Raw genomic sequence first — 16514 nt, 5'->3', positions numbered from 1 at the left:
CGGCCCCACCCGCAGACCCCCCAGGAGAGAGGCTTCGGGGCCTGGAGGGGTCCGGGAGGGTCGCACCTGCCCCCTGCCCCGCGCCGGGGAGGGCGCGCGTCGGGTCCTGGCAGGACGAGGGAGGGAGCCGCCTCCTGGGCGCTTGGGACCTTTGAGCCGGCGCGGGGATCTTGCTCTCGGGGGGACTCACCGCTGGGGCTGCAGCGGGGCTCTGGACCCAGTGGCGCTACTTTCTGTGAAGCAGGAACAGAGAGGGTGTGATCAGAGGAACTGGCCATCAGTGTGAAAGCAGAGGGACGTGCTGTTCCTCTGCACCTGGAGACCTGGCCTCCCGGCCCTGGCACACAGCAAGACCAGACTCCCCATCCCAGACCACAGTGCCCAGGAGTGCAGGGCCCCTACCAGCCCTGCACTTCCTGTCCCTTAACCTGGCCTTGGGACTTTGGAGTCCCCAGACTGGGATCTGCCCTGCCAGGATAGGAGGCTCACAGAAAACCCCACCTGCCTCCGGGGACAGCAGCAGCAACACCAATGCCTCTTTCCAGCTGCACATGGCTGTGTACGCCTGTAATCCCAGTATTTAGGAGGCTGGGACAGGAGGATCACACGTTTTGAGGACAGTCTCAGCAACTTAGTGAAACCCTGTTTCAAAGTTAAAAATGGGCTGGGGGTGTAGCCCAGAGGTAGAATGTCCCTGGGCTCAATATTCAGTAGTACCAAAAGAAAAAAGAAAACAAAATCCTTTTCCCACATTTTAGGGTTTGAAAGGCCAAGACTTCGGTGTGGGCAAACATAGCTTGGTTCCTGGCTCAGGGACACGGATGTGGGCAGATGGTTTAACCTCTCTTCTGGACCACTGTTGAAATGGGGATGGCAAAGCCGGGCGTGGTGGCGCACGCCTGCAGTCCCAGTACTTGGGAGGCTGAGACAGGAGCATCGCAGGTTCCAGGACCACCTCAGCAAGGCGTGAGACTCTCATCAACCTGCGAAAACCCTGTTTCCAAATCAATAAGATTGTGCTTGGGGTACAGCTCAAAAGCAGAATGCCCAGCTGGCGTGGTGGCGCACGCTTATAATCCTAGCATTTAGGAGGCTGAGACAGGAGGATGGCGGTTCTGGGACAGCCTCAGCTACTACTTAGTGAGGCCCTTTGCAACTCAGTGAGACCCTGTTTCAAAATAAAGACTAAGCCGGGCGTGGTGGCACACGCTGGTAATCCCAGCATTTGGGAGGCTGAGACCTGAGGATCGAGGTTCATGGAAGGCCTCGGCTACTTAGTGAGGCCCTCCGCAACTCAGTGGTACCCAGTTTCAAAATAAATAATAAAATATAGGGCAGGGGGTGTAGCCCGGAGGGCAAATGCCCCTGGGTTCCATCCCCAGACACACACACACACAAAAAAAAAATAGGGCTGGGGGTGTAGCTGGGAGGTAGAATGCCCCCCCTGAGTTCCACCCTCAGTACTGAAAAAAAAAAGTAGGGTGCGTCTGGGTTCAGTCCCCAGTACCATAGATGGGTCCTCCCTACCCACAGGGAACATTTCCCTGCCCACAGAGATAGCAGAGCCTTTCCCTGCAGCAAGGCACTGTCAAGCTAGACAAAGGGAAGGACTGACACTGAAGATTTCTCAGTGGCAGTATCTTCCTCACCACCCTGCCCCGAGGTCACGGCGGTCAGTGTTTTGGGGCATCTGAGGCAGGGTCTCCCAGCGCTGATAGAAATGGATGCCAGCCTGCCCCGTGCACGCTGAGTCCTGTTTGATAAAGTAGCGGTCGACGGTGTCTGCGGCCTCTGGCCCACGCCATTCGCCACACCCTGCAGACTGGCAGCCATACCCAACGCAAGAAGCAGCTGTGCCATCCAGGTGCTGGCCTGGGTGGATACGGTCTGCCCAGGTCTGAGCCACAGCCACGCCTCACAGCCCAGTGTCTCGCTCGGCCCTTGGCCAGCATTTTCTGAGCGCCTCCTGTGCGCCCGGCCTTGCTCTCCCCTGGCACCTCCCCAGCAAAGCTCGTGACTGCCAGCCCTCCACACTTCATGGTGGGCACTGTCGTGCCTGGGTGCAGATGGGAAATGCATATGCAGAGGTCAGGCAGTAAGCCGGAGCAGGAGGTGGCCCACAGCCCGGTCCAGTCCACCCTTAAGAACCGGGCTGGTGGTGCACACCTGTGATCCCAGTACTTGGGAGGCTGAGACAGGAGGATCCCTACTTCGAACCCAACTCAGCAACTTGAGACCCTGTTTCAAAATCTTTCTTTTTTCCAGTACTGGGGATTAAAACCAAGGGCATTCTACTTCTGAGCTACACCCCAAGCTCTATTTTTTTTTTAAATTTTGAAACAGGGTCTCACTAAGTTGAGGAAGGACTCACTAAATATCTGACGCTGGCCGCAAACCTGCGATCCTCCTGTCTCAGCCTCCCAGACGTTGTGATTACAAGCATGTGCCACCACACCCAGCTAAAATGCTCTTTAAAAGGGCTGAGGGGCCAGGCGTGATAGTGCACGCTTGTAATCTCAGCATTCAGGAAGCTGACAGCTTCAGCTACTTAGGTCCTTTGTAACTCAGGGAGACCATGTTTCAAAATAAAGAATAAAAATAGGGCTGGGGATGTAGCTCGGAGATAGAATGCCCTGGGTTCCTCCCCAGTACACCTGAGGGAAAAGGGGGGGACTGAGGGTGTAGCTCAGAGGTAAAATGCCTCTGGGTTCAATCCCCAGTACAAAAGAAAAGACCCTGATTTTCCCCTTCCTTACCTGTGGCTTCTGTCTCTGGTTGGGGAGGTTTGCTAGACACGGGGAGCCGCCCTGCCTCCCACGCTGGGTCTGGATGGTGACGGGGAGGCATCCTCTAAGCAGCGACCTAATAAATGTTTGGAAGAAGATTCCCTGGCCCAGGAGGCTGCCAAAGGACACTGGTATCCAGACTAGACCCTTCCGCAAGTCAGGGGTCAGGGACAGGCACAACACGAATGGGAGGCATCCCCCAGGGCTCTGGAGCGTCTTGGGAAGGGATCCTCAGACAGACCAAAAGAACCCCCGGGTGGGTGCCTGCCAGCTGGCCAGGACGGCGGTCCTTTCCCTGCCTGGCAGCCAGGTAGCTTGGCTAACACTGCAGTGCCTTCTCCATCCCCAGATGGAGATGCCCGTCCCCGGGGAGCCCCAGGTTGCCTGGTGGTCGGTGCCCAGGAGTGTAACGCTCAGCAGTGCAGCAGATGAGGTGAACCAGGCTCCCGGGTGAGAAGGGCCAAGGGGGCGTAGACGGAGCACACAGTAGGCCTTCACTTAGCTGTGTCTCTCCTCCTGCCACGTGCTCCAGGCTGCAGCCAGTGCTCAGGAAGGAGAGGAAGGGACTTGTCCCCAGCCCTGCAGCAGGGCCGGGCACCTCCCCAGCACACACCTCCTGCCCTGCATACTCTGTCCCGGACTCAAACCTGAAGGCAGTAGGCAGTCCCCCTGCAGAGTCTGGGCTCAGAACCCTCAGGATACCCAGGCTGCCCGGAGCATAACACTGACCACCACCCCGCAGCACCTGCCCAACCCAGGGCACAGCGCTGACCACCACCCTGCTGTACCCACTGTGTGCGAGACCCGGCCCAGGGCACAGCACTGACCACCACCCACAGCACCCACTATGTGCAAGACCCGGCCCAGGGCTTTGGAGATGTGGCGTCTGTCCCCAGTACTGAAAAAAAAAAGTCCCCGAGGTGTCTGCTGGGGAGCCATGGCACAGGACATGCAAGGATGTGGGTACCTTTTCCGTGTGTGTGTGTGTGTGTGTGTGGTACTGAGGATGGAACCCAGGGGCATTCTGCCTCCAAGCTACACAAGCTACATCCCCAGCCCTATTTTTTTTTTTTTTTTTGGTGCTTTTCTATCTCCAGACTATACTCTCAGACCTATTTTGTACTTTATTTGGAAACAGGGTCTCACTAAGTTGCTGAGAGCCTCACTAAGTAGCTGAGGCTGGCTTCGAACCTGTGCGATCCTCCTGTCTCAGTCTCCCAAATGCTGGAATTACAAGTGTGCGCCACCGCGCCCAGCTAGGACTTGGGAACCTTTGATGGCGAGGGCTTGTCCTGGACAGGGTCAAGGGGCAAGAGTGTCCCCAGGCCCAGCCCAGCCTGAGAACACAGATGACCTAGCAGTTGGGCGCCCCTGTGTACCTCCCCTTGGGCGCCTGGGTGGCGAGCAGGAGGCCATGGTTGGGTAATGAGTCGGATGCCCGAGCCAGACAGGCCCTCCCTGTCTCCGCTTCCTTGGCCCAGAGCTCGGGCCGAGGCCGGGGGTGTCTCTGAGTGCTTGTTGCCCCTCCCCCAGCTGCTCCAGGTCCCTGGAGTCCCAGAACCAGCGCAGGTGAGGCCTGGCCCTGAGGAGGATGCCGCGGCCAGCCGCCAGCTCCCGCCTGCACCATGAGTGAGGAGCGGCGGCTGCCGGGCAGCGCGGTGGGCTGGCTGGCGTGCGGAGGCCTCTCCCTGCTGGCCAACGCCTGGGGCATCCTCAGCGTCGGCGCCAAGCGGAAGAAGTGGAAGCCGCTGGACTTCCTGCTGTGCACCCTCGCTGCCACCCACATGCTCAACGTGGCCGTGCCCATCGCCACCTACGCCGTGGTGCAGCTGCGCCGGCAGCGCCCCGACTACGAGTGGAACGAGGGCCTCTGCAAGGTCTTCGTGTCCACCTTCTACACCCTCACCCTGGCCACCTGCTTCTCCGTCACCTCCCTCTCCTACCACCGCATGTGGATGGTCCGCTGGCCCGTCAACTACCGGTGAGCTCAGGGAGTCGCTGTCCTTCGGGAGGGGCTGTGCGACCTGACACCGAGACACAGCTGGCGTACCTGTGTGCACGCGTGAGGGCCCCATGTGGTTGTGTCACACCTGTGCTGGGCTGCTGGGGCCATGCGTGTATAGGTGTGCACAAGTGTCCAGAACTTGTAATCCCTGCCTGTGGGAGGCTGAGATTGGAGGATCCCAGGTTTGTGGACAGCCTCAGCTACTTAATAAGGCCCTTTGCAACTCAGTGAGACCCTGTTTCAAAAGAAAGAATAAAAAAAATAGGGATGGGGGTGTAGCTTGGAGGTAGGGTGCCCCTGGATTCCATCCTCAGTACTGCAAAAAAAAACAACAATTTTTTTTAAAGAATAAAAAATAGGGCTGGGGCTGTCACTCAGAGGTAGAATGTCCCTGGGTTTAATCCCCAGTACCGTAAAAAGAAAGAAGAAAGAGAGAAAGACAGACAGACCCGGAGAGAGGGCTCTGTGAAAGAATGCACAGATCTCCCACGTGAGGGGTCGCCCCAGCACCCTGGTCATGCATGTCTCGTGTATGGGGAGTGGGGGTCAGAGGTGGTCAGGAGCCTCTTCCGGCCCCGTGGTGACATGGCGTTCCTCTGTCTGCCCCGTGCCAGGCTGAGCAATGCCAAGAAGCAGGCGGTGCACACGGTCATGGGCATCTGGATGGTGTCCTTCATACTGTCGGCCCTGCCTGCCGTCGGCTGGCACGACACGAGCCAGCGCTTCTACACCCACGGCTGCCGCTTCATCGTGGCCGAGATCGGCCTGGGCTTCGGTGTCTGCTTCCTGCTGCTGGTGGGCGGCAGCGTGGCCATGGGTGTGGTGTGCACGGCCATTGCCCTCTTCCAGACGCTGGCCGCGCAGGTGGGACGCCCGGCCAACCGCCGCACTTTCACCGTGCCCACCATTGTGGTGGAGGACGCACAGGGCAAGCGCCGCTCCTCCATCGACGGCTCGGAGCCGGCCAAGACCTCGCTGCAGATCACCGGGCTCGTGGCCACCATCGTGGTCATCTATGACTGCCTGATGGGCTTCCCCGTGCTGGTGGGTGAGGGCATGGGTGGGGGACTGGCCAGGGGCGTGGGCTCTGGGAATTCCGTGGGTGAACCCTCGGACCCCAGGCTTTCAGCTGCACCTTATCATCCCCATTGCAGAGATTTGGAAAATGCATTCAGAGAGGTGTAGGACCTGCTGTAAGTCAAGGCAGTCATGGCAGGGCTTGAACGAGGGTCTTTCCATCCACAGCAGAGGAACTTCCTTCCCTACTCGAGGCCCCTCTGGTGTATGGAAGGTGGGGTAGCTCATGGGCTGCCTGTAGGCCAGGGCCCAGCATGGGGCAGGTAGGTCGAAGGGTGCTAGATGGGGACAGGGAAGGCCAGGTCAGCCCGCGAAGGTTTTCTGGAAAGTTAGGCTTGATCTCCAGGGCCGGGGAGGTCAAGGCGAGGGCGGCTTCGAGGGAGGCCTTGGTAACAAGGGCCCAAGGTCCAGCGTGTCTGCCTCGGTCCTCTGCCCCACAGCCGAGCCTTCCTGCCATGGGGCTGGAGTGGGCCGAGGCCAGCTCGGAAGGTCACGGGGCTCCCAAACAGCAGCTCCAGCATGCTGTCTGTAGCGTGTGCTCTTCCGCTCTGTTGCAGGAACTGTCAGATGTCACTCCAGGCTAGGAGGTAGGCTGAGGCCTCTCCAGGGAGAGGAGAAAACAGGGAGCCCTGGGAGGCCACCTGGCTGGATCTGCTGCCCTCTGAATGTCCTATGGGGTCTGATCCCTGGACCCCAGAGTAGGGGCAGGGCTGCGGAGGCTACTGGCCAAGGAGAAGCCAAAGGGGTATGGAGCAGGTGTTGGCAGAAGGTGCAGCAGGCTGGCTGGGCACAGGGGCAGGTGGCTGTAACCCCAGTACTTGGGAGACTGAGGCAGGAGGATTGTAGGTTTGAGGCCTAGTGTGTACAATAACTCACCGAGACCCTGTCTTTGTTTTGTTTAGTTGTTATTTGGTAGTCGGGATTGAACCCAGGGGCTTTGGAGGCGGGGTTTGGGGATGGGACCCGGGGGCATTTGACCTCTGAGCTACACCCCCTGCCCTATTTTTTATTTTTTATTTTGAAACAGGGTCTCACTAAGTTGCAGAGGGCCTCACTAAGTAGCTGAGGCTGTCCGCGAACCGGGGTCCTCTGGTCGCAGCCTCCCAAATACTGGGATTATAGGCATGCACTCCCATGCCCAGCTCCCAGGGTCTTACTACCTCTGAACTACAAGCCATCCTTTCTTTCTTTCTTTCTTTCTTCTTTTCTTTTCTTTCTTTTTTTTTCTTTCTTTTTTTACTTTTTGTTTGGAAACAAGGTCTCACTAGGTTTGCTGAGTTTTTACTGTGTTGCTGAGGCTGTCCTCAAACCTGCTGCCATCCTCCTGTTTCAGCTTCCCAAGCACTGGGATTATAGGCGTGCACCACCACACCTGAGTATCTTCCACTCACCAGCTACTGAGCAGGCTGGGAATGGAATAGCCTCTGCTAGACTTGATTTTTCTCTTGTTTCTGAAGCTGGCAGAATTCCAGACACCACAGATGCAATCTCAGGAGGTCAAGATACTGTTTCAAAATTAATAAAATAGAGGCTAAGTGTGGTGGTGCACATTCGTAATCCCAGCATTTGGGAGGCTGAGATGGGAGGGTCACAGTTTACGAGCAGCCTCAGCTACTTAGTGAGGCCCTCTGCAACTCAGTGAGACCCTGTTTCAAAATAAAGAATAAAAAATAGAGCTGGGGGTGTCGCTCGGAGGTAGAATGCCCCTGGGTTCCATCCCCAGTACCACCCCCCCAAAAAAGTGCAGGCTAGAAGCCTCGTCCCCAAACCTGTTCCTCGTCTGCAAAGGGACCTGTAATCCACGGCCAGCTCTCCCATGGCAGACCCCAGTGCTGTGGATACACTGCACATCGGGTGCAGGGACAGTGGGCAGTGCCCAGTGGGTGGGGACCCCCACCTCCACACTGGCCCTTTCCTCCCAAAAAGTTGTTTATGGCCACCATGTCCTCTGGCTGGTGGGTTATTGGACCACCAAAAGAGGAGCGGGAGGGGAGGGGCTGCCAGTCAGGCCTGGCCCTGTGCCCACAGGTGGTGGGCTTCAGCAGCCTGCGGGCCGACGCCGCAGCGCCGTGGATGGTACTGTGTGTGCTGTGGTGCTCCGTGGCCCAGGCACTGCTGCTGCCCGTCTTCCTCTGGGCCTGTGACCGCTACCGAGCTGACCTCAAAGCCGTCTGGGAGAAGTGCCTGGCCCTCATGGCCAACGATGAGGACTCGGATGATGGTGAGCGCGGCCCCTGGGGGCAGGCTGCATCTGGGTGAGACCTTGGGGTTAGCAGGACAGCTGGCCCAGAGGCTCCGGGTGACACTTACAGGACCCACTCAAGTGCCGGACACTGCCCGTCGCCCCAACCCAAATGGCCCACGGGGCATGTGCCTCTCCTGCTCAGCCGCCCTGGGTTCCGGTCAACCTTGCTAATTGTGGGCACCAGACTGGGTATGTTCCGCTGAGCTTCCGGGCTCGCCCTGACCTTAGGGGTTCCCAGTGAGCTGTCACAGGGATCGTGTGTCCACAACAGCCAGTCCTGCTAGGCCCAGCCTGGCCATGTAAGCACCTTGGGCCTCCTCTGCGGAGTCAGTCCCACTCCATATCCTGGAGGATTAACCTCCCAGACTCAGGTAAAAGGGGCACACATGGGATTCACCCCAGGATCCCAGCCTTTCCCGGCCCTCTGCTGGGGAAGGGGGCGGCAGGACCCCACCCACCAAGTTTCCAGGGCCCGTGCCTCCGTGTGCCCCTGCAGAGACCAGCCTGGAGGGCAGCATCCCCGCAGACTTGGTGTTGGAACGCTCCCTGGACTACGGCTACGGAGGTGACTTTGTGGCCCTGGACAGGATGACCAAGTTCGCGCTCTCTGCTCTGGACGGGGACCTGCCCCCGCTCTGCCCAGTGCGGCCCTCGCAGGAGGACAGGATGCAATACCTGCAGGTAGGGTGGCCGGGGCGGGAGCCGCCACCTCCGGGGATGGCCGGGACGGTCCTAACACGCCTGCTCTGCCTTTCCAATCTGAGCTCATGTCGCGCCCGTGGCGGCTCAGAACTCCCCTCAAGGAGCCTTCTCCCCAACCGACCCAGGCTGCAGACGACACTGAGGCTGAGAGACGGTTCCTTGCGCCAGATCTCACAGCTCCAAACCAGAGCGCCCCGCTCCCCGGCCCGCGCCCCGCGATGCCCGCAGGCGGGGAGGGCAGCGCCCGGCTAAACCCCGCCACGTCCTCGCAGGTCCCGCCGGCGCGGCGCTTCTCCCACGACGACGCGGAGGTGTGGGCGGCCGTGCCACCGCCCGCCCTCCTGCCGCGCTGGGGCTCCGGCGGGGACCTGGCCGCCCCGGCGCACCTGCTGCTGCCCGCCGGGCCCGGCCTGCTGGCCCTCGCCGAGGACGCGCCCCCCGCCCGCCCGCGCCGCCGCTCGGCCGAGAGCCTGCTGCCGCCGCGCCCCGACGGCGGCCCCGGCCCGCGCTCCGCCTCGGCCTCGCCGCTGCCCGCCGCCCTCGCCCTGGCCGCCTGGGGGCGCCCGCCGCGCCCCTTCCCCGCCGCGCCCGCGGCCCCCGACGGCGCGCCGCCCGGCCAGCCCCGCACGCCCCCTGGCGGCGCGCGGTGGAGCCCAGGCCCGCCCCGGGCCCCGCGCGCACCCCCGCACCCCGGCCTGGGCGCGGCCTGGGGCGAGGCGGGCGGCAGCCTCTGCAGCTTCCTGAGCTCGCCCTCCGAGTCCTCGGGCTACGCCACCCTGCACTCGGACTCGCTGGGCTCGGCGTCCTAGGCGCCCCTCGGGGGCGGGAAGGCAGGCGGGCACCGCGGGGGCGCAGCGCCAGAGATGCCACCTGCGCCCCTGCCGCTCCCTGGGGCGAGGGAGCGGGGGTCCCGCGCCCCTGTCTTCCTGCCAGCACTGCCTCGGGGGATGATGGCTGCTGTGGGAGACTGCGCCGGCCCCCATCTCCGGGCAGAACGAGGCTGGGCTTGATGGTGAGTGGCGTCTGCTCATCTGCCGGGCCTTCCTCAGCCCTCCGCAGCTGGACGGGGACAGAGCCACCATCGGAGAGAACGAAGTCCTGGCCTTGGGAGAGCTGCGGCCAGGAGAACTGGAGCACGGGGCCTTCCACTCTGCCCAACAACTGCCAACCTCAAGCCAGGTTGCAGAGGGTCTCTTTAAGCACAGGGGTCTTCAGAGCCCCAAAATAGGCTCTCCAAGCAGGTCTCCCCGTCTCTGGCCTGTCCTGCCTCAGTTTCCCTATCTGCAAGGAACAGGTGACCATGTTATCTCTCAGGGCCGTTTGAAGAAGTCTCGTGGTGGTTCGTGTGCCCTGGCCGCTGAGTGGCCGGGCGTGAGAGGCACACTAGGGCCCTCTGCCCCCCAGCATGTGGCCCCCCCAGGCCTGAGGCCTTCCACTCCCAGCACCCCTTGCACTCCTGAGGACTCACACTCCGCTAAGCACAACACTTTTGCACCAACACCATGGGAGCACAGCCACCTTGATCACCAGTAGCGTCCAAGCTTGTTACTCCACCATAGATGCCTGTACCCACCGCGTCGGCCACCTCTGCGACCCCACCGTGAAGGTGGTGGCCGTACAGCACAAAGGACTAGGGCAAAGGAAAAGAGGGCTGTGACCCCAGTGCCCAGCACCCTCCCCGTGAAACCTGGGCTCCCGGTAAGGATCCTCCCCGCCCGTGGCCGGGCTTCTCCAGACCCCCTGGCCTGGGCTCTGCCACGGGACATGGGCCAGGTCTCCCCAGGAGCACAGAGGCCCCGGCTGGCTGGGACTTTGAGCTGAAGGGACAGCACGGTGACCTGCAGTCACTCCCCGAAGTGGAGGCCTGGAGCCAGGGTCAAGGTCAGCCCCGGCCCTTGTCCTGTCCTTCCCGCCCCTTACATAGCCAGGCCCATCTCCTGACCCTCCAGGAGAGGCCAGTGGGGTGAGGCTGGCAACTGCCCACTGTGGGCTTCAGAGGCCCATGCAGGCCCTGGCTGGGGCTGGGGGTGACATGCAGGGGCCTGCAGTCCAGCCCCAGGCCACGGGAGAGGCCACCTCTCACCAAAGCTGCCGTGCCTTCAAGGACCCATGATTTACGTGGGGGCAGAGGCCACCCGCTAGCCACTGCCCTGCCCCGGTGGCCCACTCACCTTGAGTTTTCACTCTTTCATATCCAATGGCAATACTTGCAGTGGGGACACAGTCCTCCCTCCCCCAATCACTCCAGCCCTGGTTTTTACAAAAAATTAAGGACCCAAGCGGAGAACCCTGGGGCTCTATCCCAGGGTTCAGCCTCCAGGCTGTTTGCTGCAGTTTCTAAGAAGCCCGACCCTGGACTTGCTGGGGAGGAGCTCTGTCTAGCACCACCACCCGGCCCAGAGCCAGGGCTCCGTTTGTAGTTTTTTGACAACAGCATTTCTCTATACAGGACCCAATAAAATCGTCCTTATGATTTGCACCTGGCATTCCAAAGCTGGTTACACGGAGCCTAACTGCACGTAGAACCTAACTGCAGGGCTGGCCAGCGCTCCGCAGTGCCTCTCGCTCTGGAACCTGAATCCCTCCGATAGCTACAGCTCAGACTAGCGCCTTTTCTCCAGGCAAAAGCTAGAGTGGGGCGGACCTCGAGCAGCAGCCGCACGGCGCAGGAAAGGCCCCGGTAGCGCAGCTAGCAATCTTTCCCGGGTAAGGCGCCAGCCAGGGGCTGCCAGTCAGTGTCGTTTCAGAGAAGGGAGCCGGGCAGGGCGGTTGCCCAGGACCTGTTCTGTCCGGTCCCTGCCCCAGAACGCTGCTGGAATTTGGAAACCAACCCCTTTGGGCCTGCGGTGCGAGGCCGCCACCTGGTGGCCAGCGCGGGGATTTGTCCCGACCCCTCTCCCACTCGGCGGAGAGGGAAGCCGAGGCTCCAGAGAGCCGGCTGGGTGGGTTGGGAGCTGGGCCAAGTCGTCGTGAGTCCTTGCCGCGCCTTCTCCCCGCGACTGGAGCACACCGGAAGGGCAGGACCAACCAGCAACCTCCCCCCAATGCTCCTATAGAAATTTTGTATTTGTGGTTCAAAAAGGCGCACCCAAGTTGGAATTATACAAGAAATTAGAACCTTCGCGGCCTCTTTATACCCGCGTCACAGGTTCACCTGGTCTTTATTCCGAATTACAATCTGGTGGGAGAAGGTGCCGGGATCCCAGACCCCACGCCCAGGCGGCCTCTCTCCAGAGGCCTAGGGGGAAGAAACAGCGGCTTGTCTCCCATCGACAAAGTCCAAGCGCAGAAAAGACCTCAGATGCACCTCGAAAAGACACGGCGCGTCGAGTGGCCGTCGAGGGCCTCGGGTTCCCTGGCGGCGTTACAGCTCAGGAGTTCTGAGCTCCACGGGGCTGGGGCTCGGAGTCTGAGCCAGTGTTCTCTGCCGAGTGGAAGGCGTGCAGCCCCCTCGAGAGGGGCCCGGGTGCGTCCTGCAGCCCCCCAGCGGCCGCCACCAAGCCCTAGGGTCCGCCCAGGACGGGCGCGGGGGGGGGCGGGGCGCCTGGGGGCGGGGCTTCCGAGAAGGGGCGGCCTGGGAGAGCGAGTCCCCGGGTGGGCCCTGCGGCGAGCGGAGGGGTGGGGTGGGTGGGAGCCCGGCGGGTCCGGGCTGGGGGTGGGTTGGGAGCCCGTCGTGGGCGGGGCGGGGCGCAGCGCGCTTTGTGCCGGTGGGAACCGGGCGCCGGGGGCCCGCTGAATGGGCCGGGGCGGGGCAGCGATTCTCCTCGCTGCCAGGGGTCTGCTCCGCGCCGCTGCGAAGGCGACCTTCCCACCGTGGCCGGGCCGTGGGGCGGGGGCGGGCGGGGGCCCGGGGGCCCTGGGAAAGGAGCGCGGCCCAGGACAGCGCCTCCCGGCCCGCCAGAGGGCGGGAGGAGACGGCGGGCTCGTCCTCCGTAGGTGGGCTGGACTGGGGGTGGGTCTCGCCTAGACGCGCTCTGCGCCTGGCGCTCGGTGTAGGGTGCCAGGTTCACCGGGGTGCGGCGCCCACCAAGCCGCCCCCGCCCCAGGGCCTGAACGGGGGCACTGAAGTGTCCCTCGGTCACCAGGGGTACGTCGGAAATAGTCACCACGTCGCCAGGCCAGACGGGGCCCCCCCTGAGCCCAGTCCTCTGCCCAGGCCTTACCAGGGCCGCCACACGCGCAGCCCGGGCCCCGCGCTCTCCGCCCGGTGGCGGGACGCTGGCTGCGGCGCCGGGGCGCTGCTGGAGCAGCCGGGGGGACCTCTAGGAGGGCGGGTCCGGGGCGGCGGGGACGGCGAGCCGCTGGCCGTCGGGGCGGGAGCCCAGACCGCAGGCCCGCAGGAGCCGCACAGAGCCGGCGCCTCGGGGCCCGGGCTGGCGCTGTCCCGGGTGCTGCCGCCCGCGCGCTCGGCCACCAGGGGGCAGCGCAGGCCGCCGCCCTCCTCGCCGCGTCGAAGGAGCTGGCTCACGTCGGGGAGGCCGCCGCGGAAGGCCGACGGGTACTCGGCCCCGCTAGGCACGGGCCAGAGCCCTGCAGGGGGCAGCACACCAGAAAAAATGTGGACAGGAGAGGGGGCGGGATGTAAGGCGACCCGAACCACCCGGGGTGCGGACCTGCGCCCACCCGCCGGCCTCTGCTGCCCACCCCCACCCTGCGGCAGAGCCGGGGACCCCTCCTCCCCTAGCTGGCCTCCTCCACCCACCCCTGCTTCCCTGGCTCCAACCCCGAAAAGCCCTCTTCTGGCTCCCCACTCTACCTTGCAACGAGTTCTGAAGGCTTTTCATGTACTTGACGCTCAGCTCCAAGATGTCAGCCTTTTCCAACTTGCGTTTCCTGATCTGTCGGTCAGTAGGAAGGGCTCAGAGAGGGCGGCCCAGGAGGGGCCGAGGCTGGCCACGCCGTGCTCCTCCCCGCCTCACCTGGTGCGAGTAGTGCCTCTCCAGCAGCGACTTGAGTTGCTCCAGGGACACGTTGATGCGCGCGCGCCTCTTCTTCTCCATGAGCGGCTTGGAAATCTGCGGAGCAGAGCGTTTAGAGCCCAGGCTCGCCCCCCGCGCCGCGCCCGCGGGCCGGGGAAGGGCCCACCCGGCGCCTCGGGCCCGCAGACCTTTCGGAAGCCGCCGGCGGGGCCGCCCCTGGCGGAGGGCTCCGTGCCCATATTGCGGTATTGGCCCGCCGGCGCGGGATGCCGGTTCGCCTTTATAGCGACCCTCGTTTACATGTCAATGAAGCCCTCCGAACTCGGAAAAAACCCGAGGGGGAGGGGACCGCAGAGGGAGGGACGGAGGGGAGGTCTCCAGCTCCTCTCTAAGGGCCCCCTCCTATGGCCTAGGCCCCTCCTTCACTCGCTGAGGACCCTCTTCCCCCACTCTCTTGAAAAGTTTAGGATTGCACCCAGAACCTCGAGTATGCCGGGCAAGTGCCCTACCGCAGAGCGACACCCCCGGATGCCTCCTTACTTTTTATATTTATTTATTTGTTTTGCAGGCGTGGTGGTCAATACTTGGGAGGCCGGAGCAAGAGGGTCACAGGTGTGAGGCCAGCCTCAGCAATTTAGGCCCTCAGCGACGGTGAGACAGTTGTTTCAAAATAAAGATTAAAAAGGCTAACTGGGCAGGCGTGGTGGCTCATACTTGTAATCCCAGCATTTGGGAAGCAAAGACCGGAGGATCTGAGTTCGCAGACAGCCTCAGCTACTTAGTGAGGCCCTTTGCAACTCAGTGAGGCCCTGTTTCAAAAAATAAGACTAAAAAATAGGACTGGGGGTATAGCTCAGAGGTAGAATGCCCCTGGATTGTACCAAAAAAAAAAAAAAAAAAAAAGGCTGGGATGTAGCTCAGGGGTAGTTGTTGTTGTTTTGTTTGTGTTTTGCGGTACTGGGGATGGAACCCAGGGGCATTCTTACCTCTGAGCTGCACGCCCAGCCCTATTTTTTTTATTCTTTATTTTGAAACCGGGTCTCACTGAGTTGCAAAGGGCCTCGCTAAGTAGCTGAGGCTGTCCGCAAACCGCGATCCTCCTGTCTCAGCCTCCCGAATGCTGGAATTACAAGCGTGCGCCACCACGCCCAGCTACCAAAAATATTTATTTTCAAATTTTGAAAAAAGGTCAAAGTTGCCCAGACCGGCCTCAAATTTGAGATCATTTTGCTTTTCAGCTCCTCAAGTAGCTGGGATTAAAAGTGTATGCCACCACGCCCAGCTTGTCTTTTCTTTCTCTCTCTTCTCCTACCACCTCCTGAGACTGGGATTCCTCCCAGATCCATCTCCTCTGGGCAGGGTTGGTTGTCCCTGTCTGTAGAGTCAGGACCTCACTCCTGGGTCTACCTAACAAGTCCTGCCTGCCCTGTAAACGTACCCAAGCACTCTGGGGCCGCCCACTGCGGGAGGGAGGCCCGTGGCTGCAGCCGCCCTCTCTCTATGCTAAAGGCCCTCCTCGGGCCTGATGAAGACTTGGAGACCAGGGATGCTCGCGGCGGCGCCTTTCCGCCTGCTTCACGCTCCTGCCACGCCGCGATGCCGCATTAGTCGCCCTCATGTCAGACAATGCAGCAATTTTCTGCCTGCGGCTGCTCAAAGCCGGGCGCAGGCAGGGCCCGCCAGGGCCACGCAGCAACACGTGTCCCATTAAAGCGTGCAGCCCGCCCGCGGGGCCACAGCAGGCTTCCTCCTGGCTGGGGCTGGACGCCGGGAGGGTGGACCCTGTTGGGACCCAATCTAGGGGCTTCCAGCTGGGAGGTGGGGAGGAGGCGCGCCAGGCTGCCCTCCCGCCCCAGCCCTGGGCTCCCAGGCTGGGCAACTCGGGTGGAGGACCCTTCCCCAACAGGGAAGGGAGGGCTGGGATTCCACGCCAGCGGGACTTCTCTGGTGGGCAGTAGAGAAGACCAGGGATGTTTTGGAGACAGTTCTAGCCTGCACCCCTTTCCTTCATTCAGGATATGGCTCAAGACCCCGGGAGCACGGTGGAGCAGGCAGCCCAGGATAGGCTAGCAGGATCCCGCTTTAGCCCCCCATCTGGCCCCCGGGAGGCTGGGTTCTAGTTAGCTCTGACCTTCAGGCAAGTTGCGGCTTCCAACCTCCCTTTATTGGACTCTCCCGTCCTTCGGTTTGTGGCTTAAAAAGGGGGCTTTCCCACGGAGCTCATCCCCCAGGGCGACTTGGGAGGCTGAGGACAAACCTGCAAAACTTGGGCGCTAAGCCAGGCGTGGTGGCGCGCACTTGTAATCCCAGCACTTGGTCGGCTGCCACAGGAGGACCCCGCGGGTTTGAAGCCAGCCTCAGCCTCTGAGTGAGGCTCTCAGCAACTTAGTGGAACCCTGTTTCCAAATAAATTACAAAATAGGGCTGGGAGGGCAGCCCGGAGGTAGAATGCCCCTGGGTTCCACCCCCAGCGATACACACACACACGCACACACACACACACGCACGCACACACACACACACACAGAGTTAAGCACTAACGTCCCGTGGCCGAGGAGGAATGGACAATCGGCCTTTGCAAGGCCTGGGTGTGGGGCGGGGACAGCGGCCTCCAGTGCCCCCAGCCCTCTGGCCCGGGCACTTCCCGCCCGCCCGGGGCGCGGGCCGTAAACGGGCCTGGCGGGTTCCCAGGCTCGGGGGGGAGCGTGGAGAATCGCGCCCGCCCCCCACTTCCAGGCCCAGAGCCCCCCACGTCCAGGCCCAGCTGCGGCCGCAGCAGT

The 16514-nt window shown here is 61.9% G+C and overlaps 2 protein-coding genes across 2 annotated transcripts; one reads left to right on the top strand and one right to left on the bottom strand.

Annotated features, from left to right (window-relative positions):
• Positions 1-4411: 4411 nt before the first annotated feature.
• Positions 4412-9624, top strand: GPR153 (G protein-coupled receptor 153; the record flags this gene model as incomplete). Its single annotated transcript, XM_080691263.1, has 5 exons — positions 4412-4767; positions 5406-5835; positions 7897-8089; positions 8610-8794; positions 9088-9624. 5 exons carry the CDS (start codon positions 4412-4414, stop codon positions 9622-9624), a joined length of 1701 nt encoding a protein of 566 aa, XP_080547389.1.
• Positions 9625-12974: 3350 nt separating this feature from the next.
• Positions 12975-13830, bottom strand: HES3 (hes family bHLH transcription factor 3; the record flags this gene model as incomplete). Its single annotated transcript, XM_080692181.1, has 3 exons — positions 13735-13830; positions 13572-13653; positions 12975-13345 (listed from the first exon to the last, which is right to left on the bottom strand). The coding sequence occupies exons 1-3, from the start codon at positions 13813-13815 to the stop codon at positions 12975-12977; spliced, it is 534 nt and encodes a 177-aa protein (XP_080548307.1). The 5' UTR covers positions 13816-13830.
• Positions 13831-16514: the final 2684 nt, after the last annotated feature.

The sequence above is a fragment of the Muscardinus avellanarius genome (assembly GCF_963383645.1).
Source record: "Muscardinus avellanarius genome assembly, chromosome: 3".
NCBI classification, from domain to species: Eukaryota; Metazoa; Chordata; class Mammalia; order Rodentia; family Gliridae; genus Muscardinus; species Muscardinus avellanarius.
The sequence above is the reverse complement of the archived record's forward strand: the minus strand, read 5'-3'. Positions and strand labels throughout refer to the sequence as shown.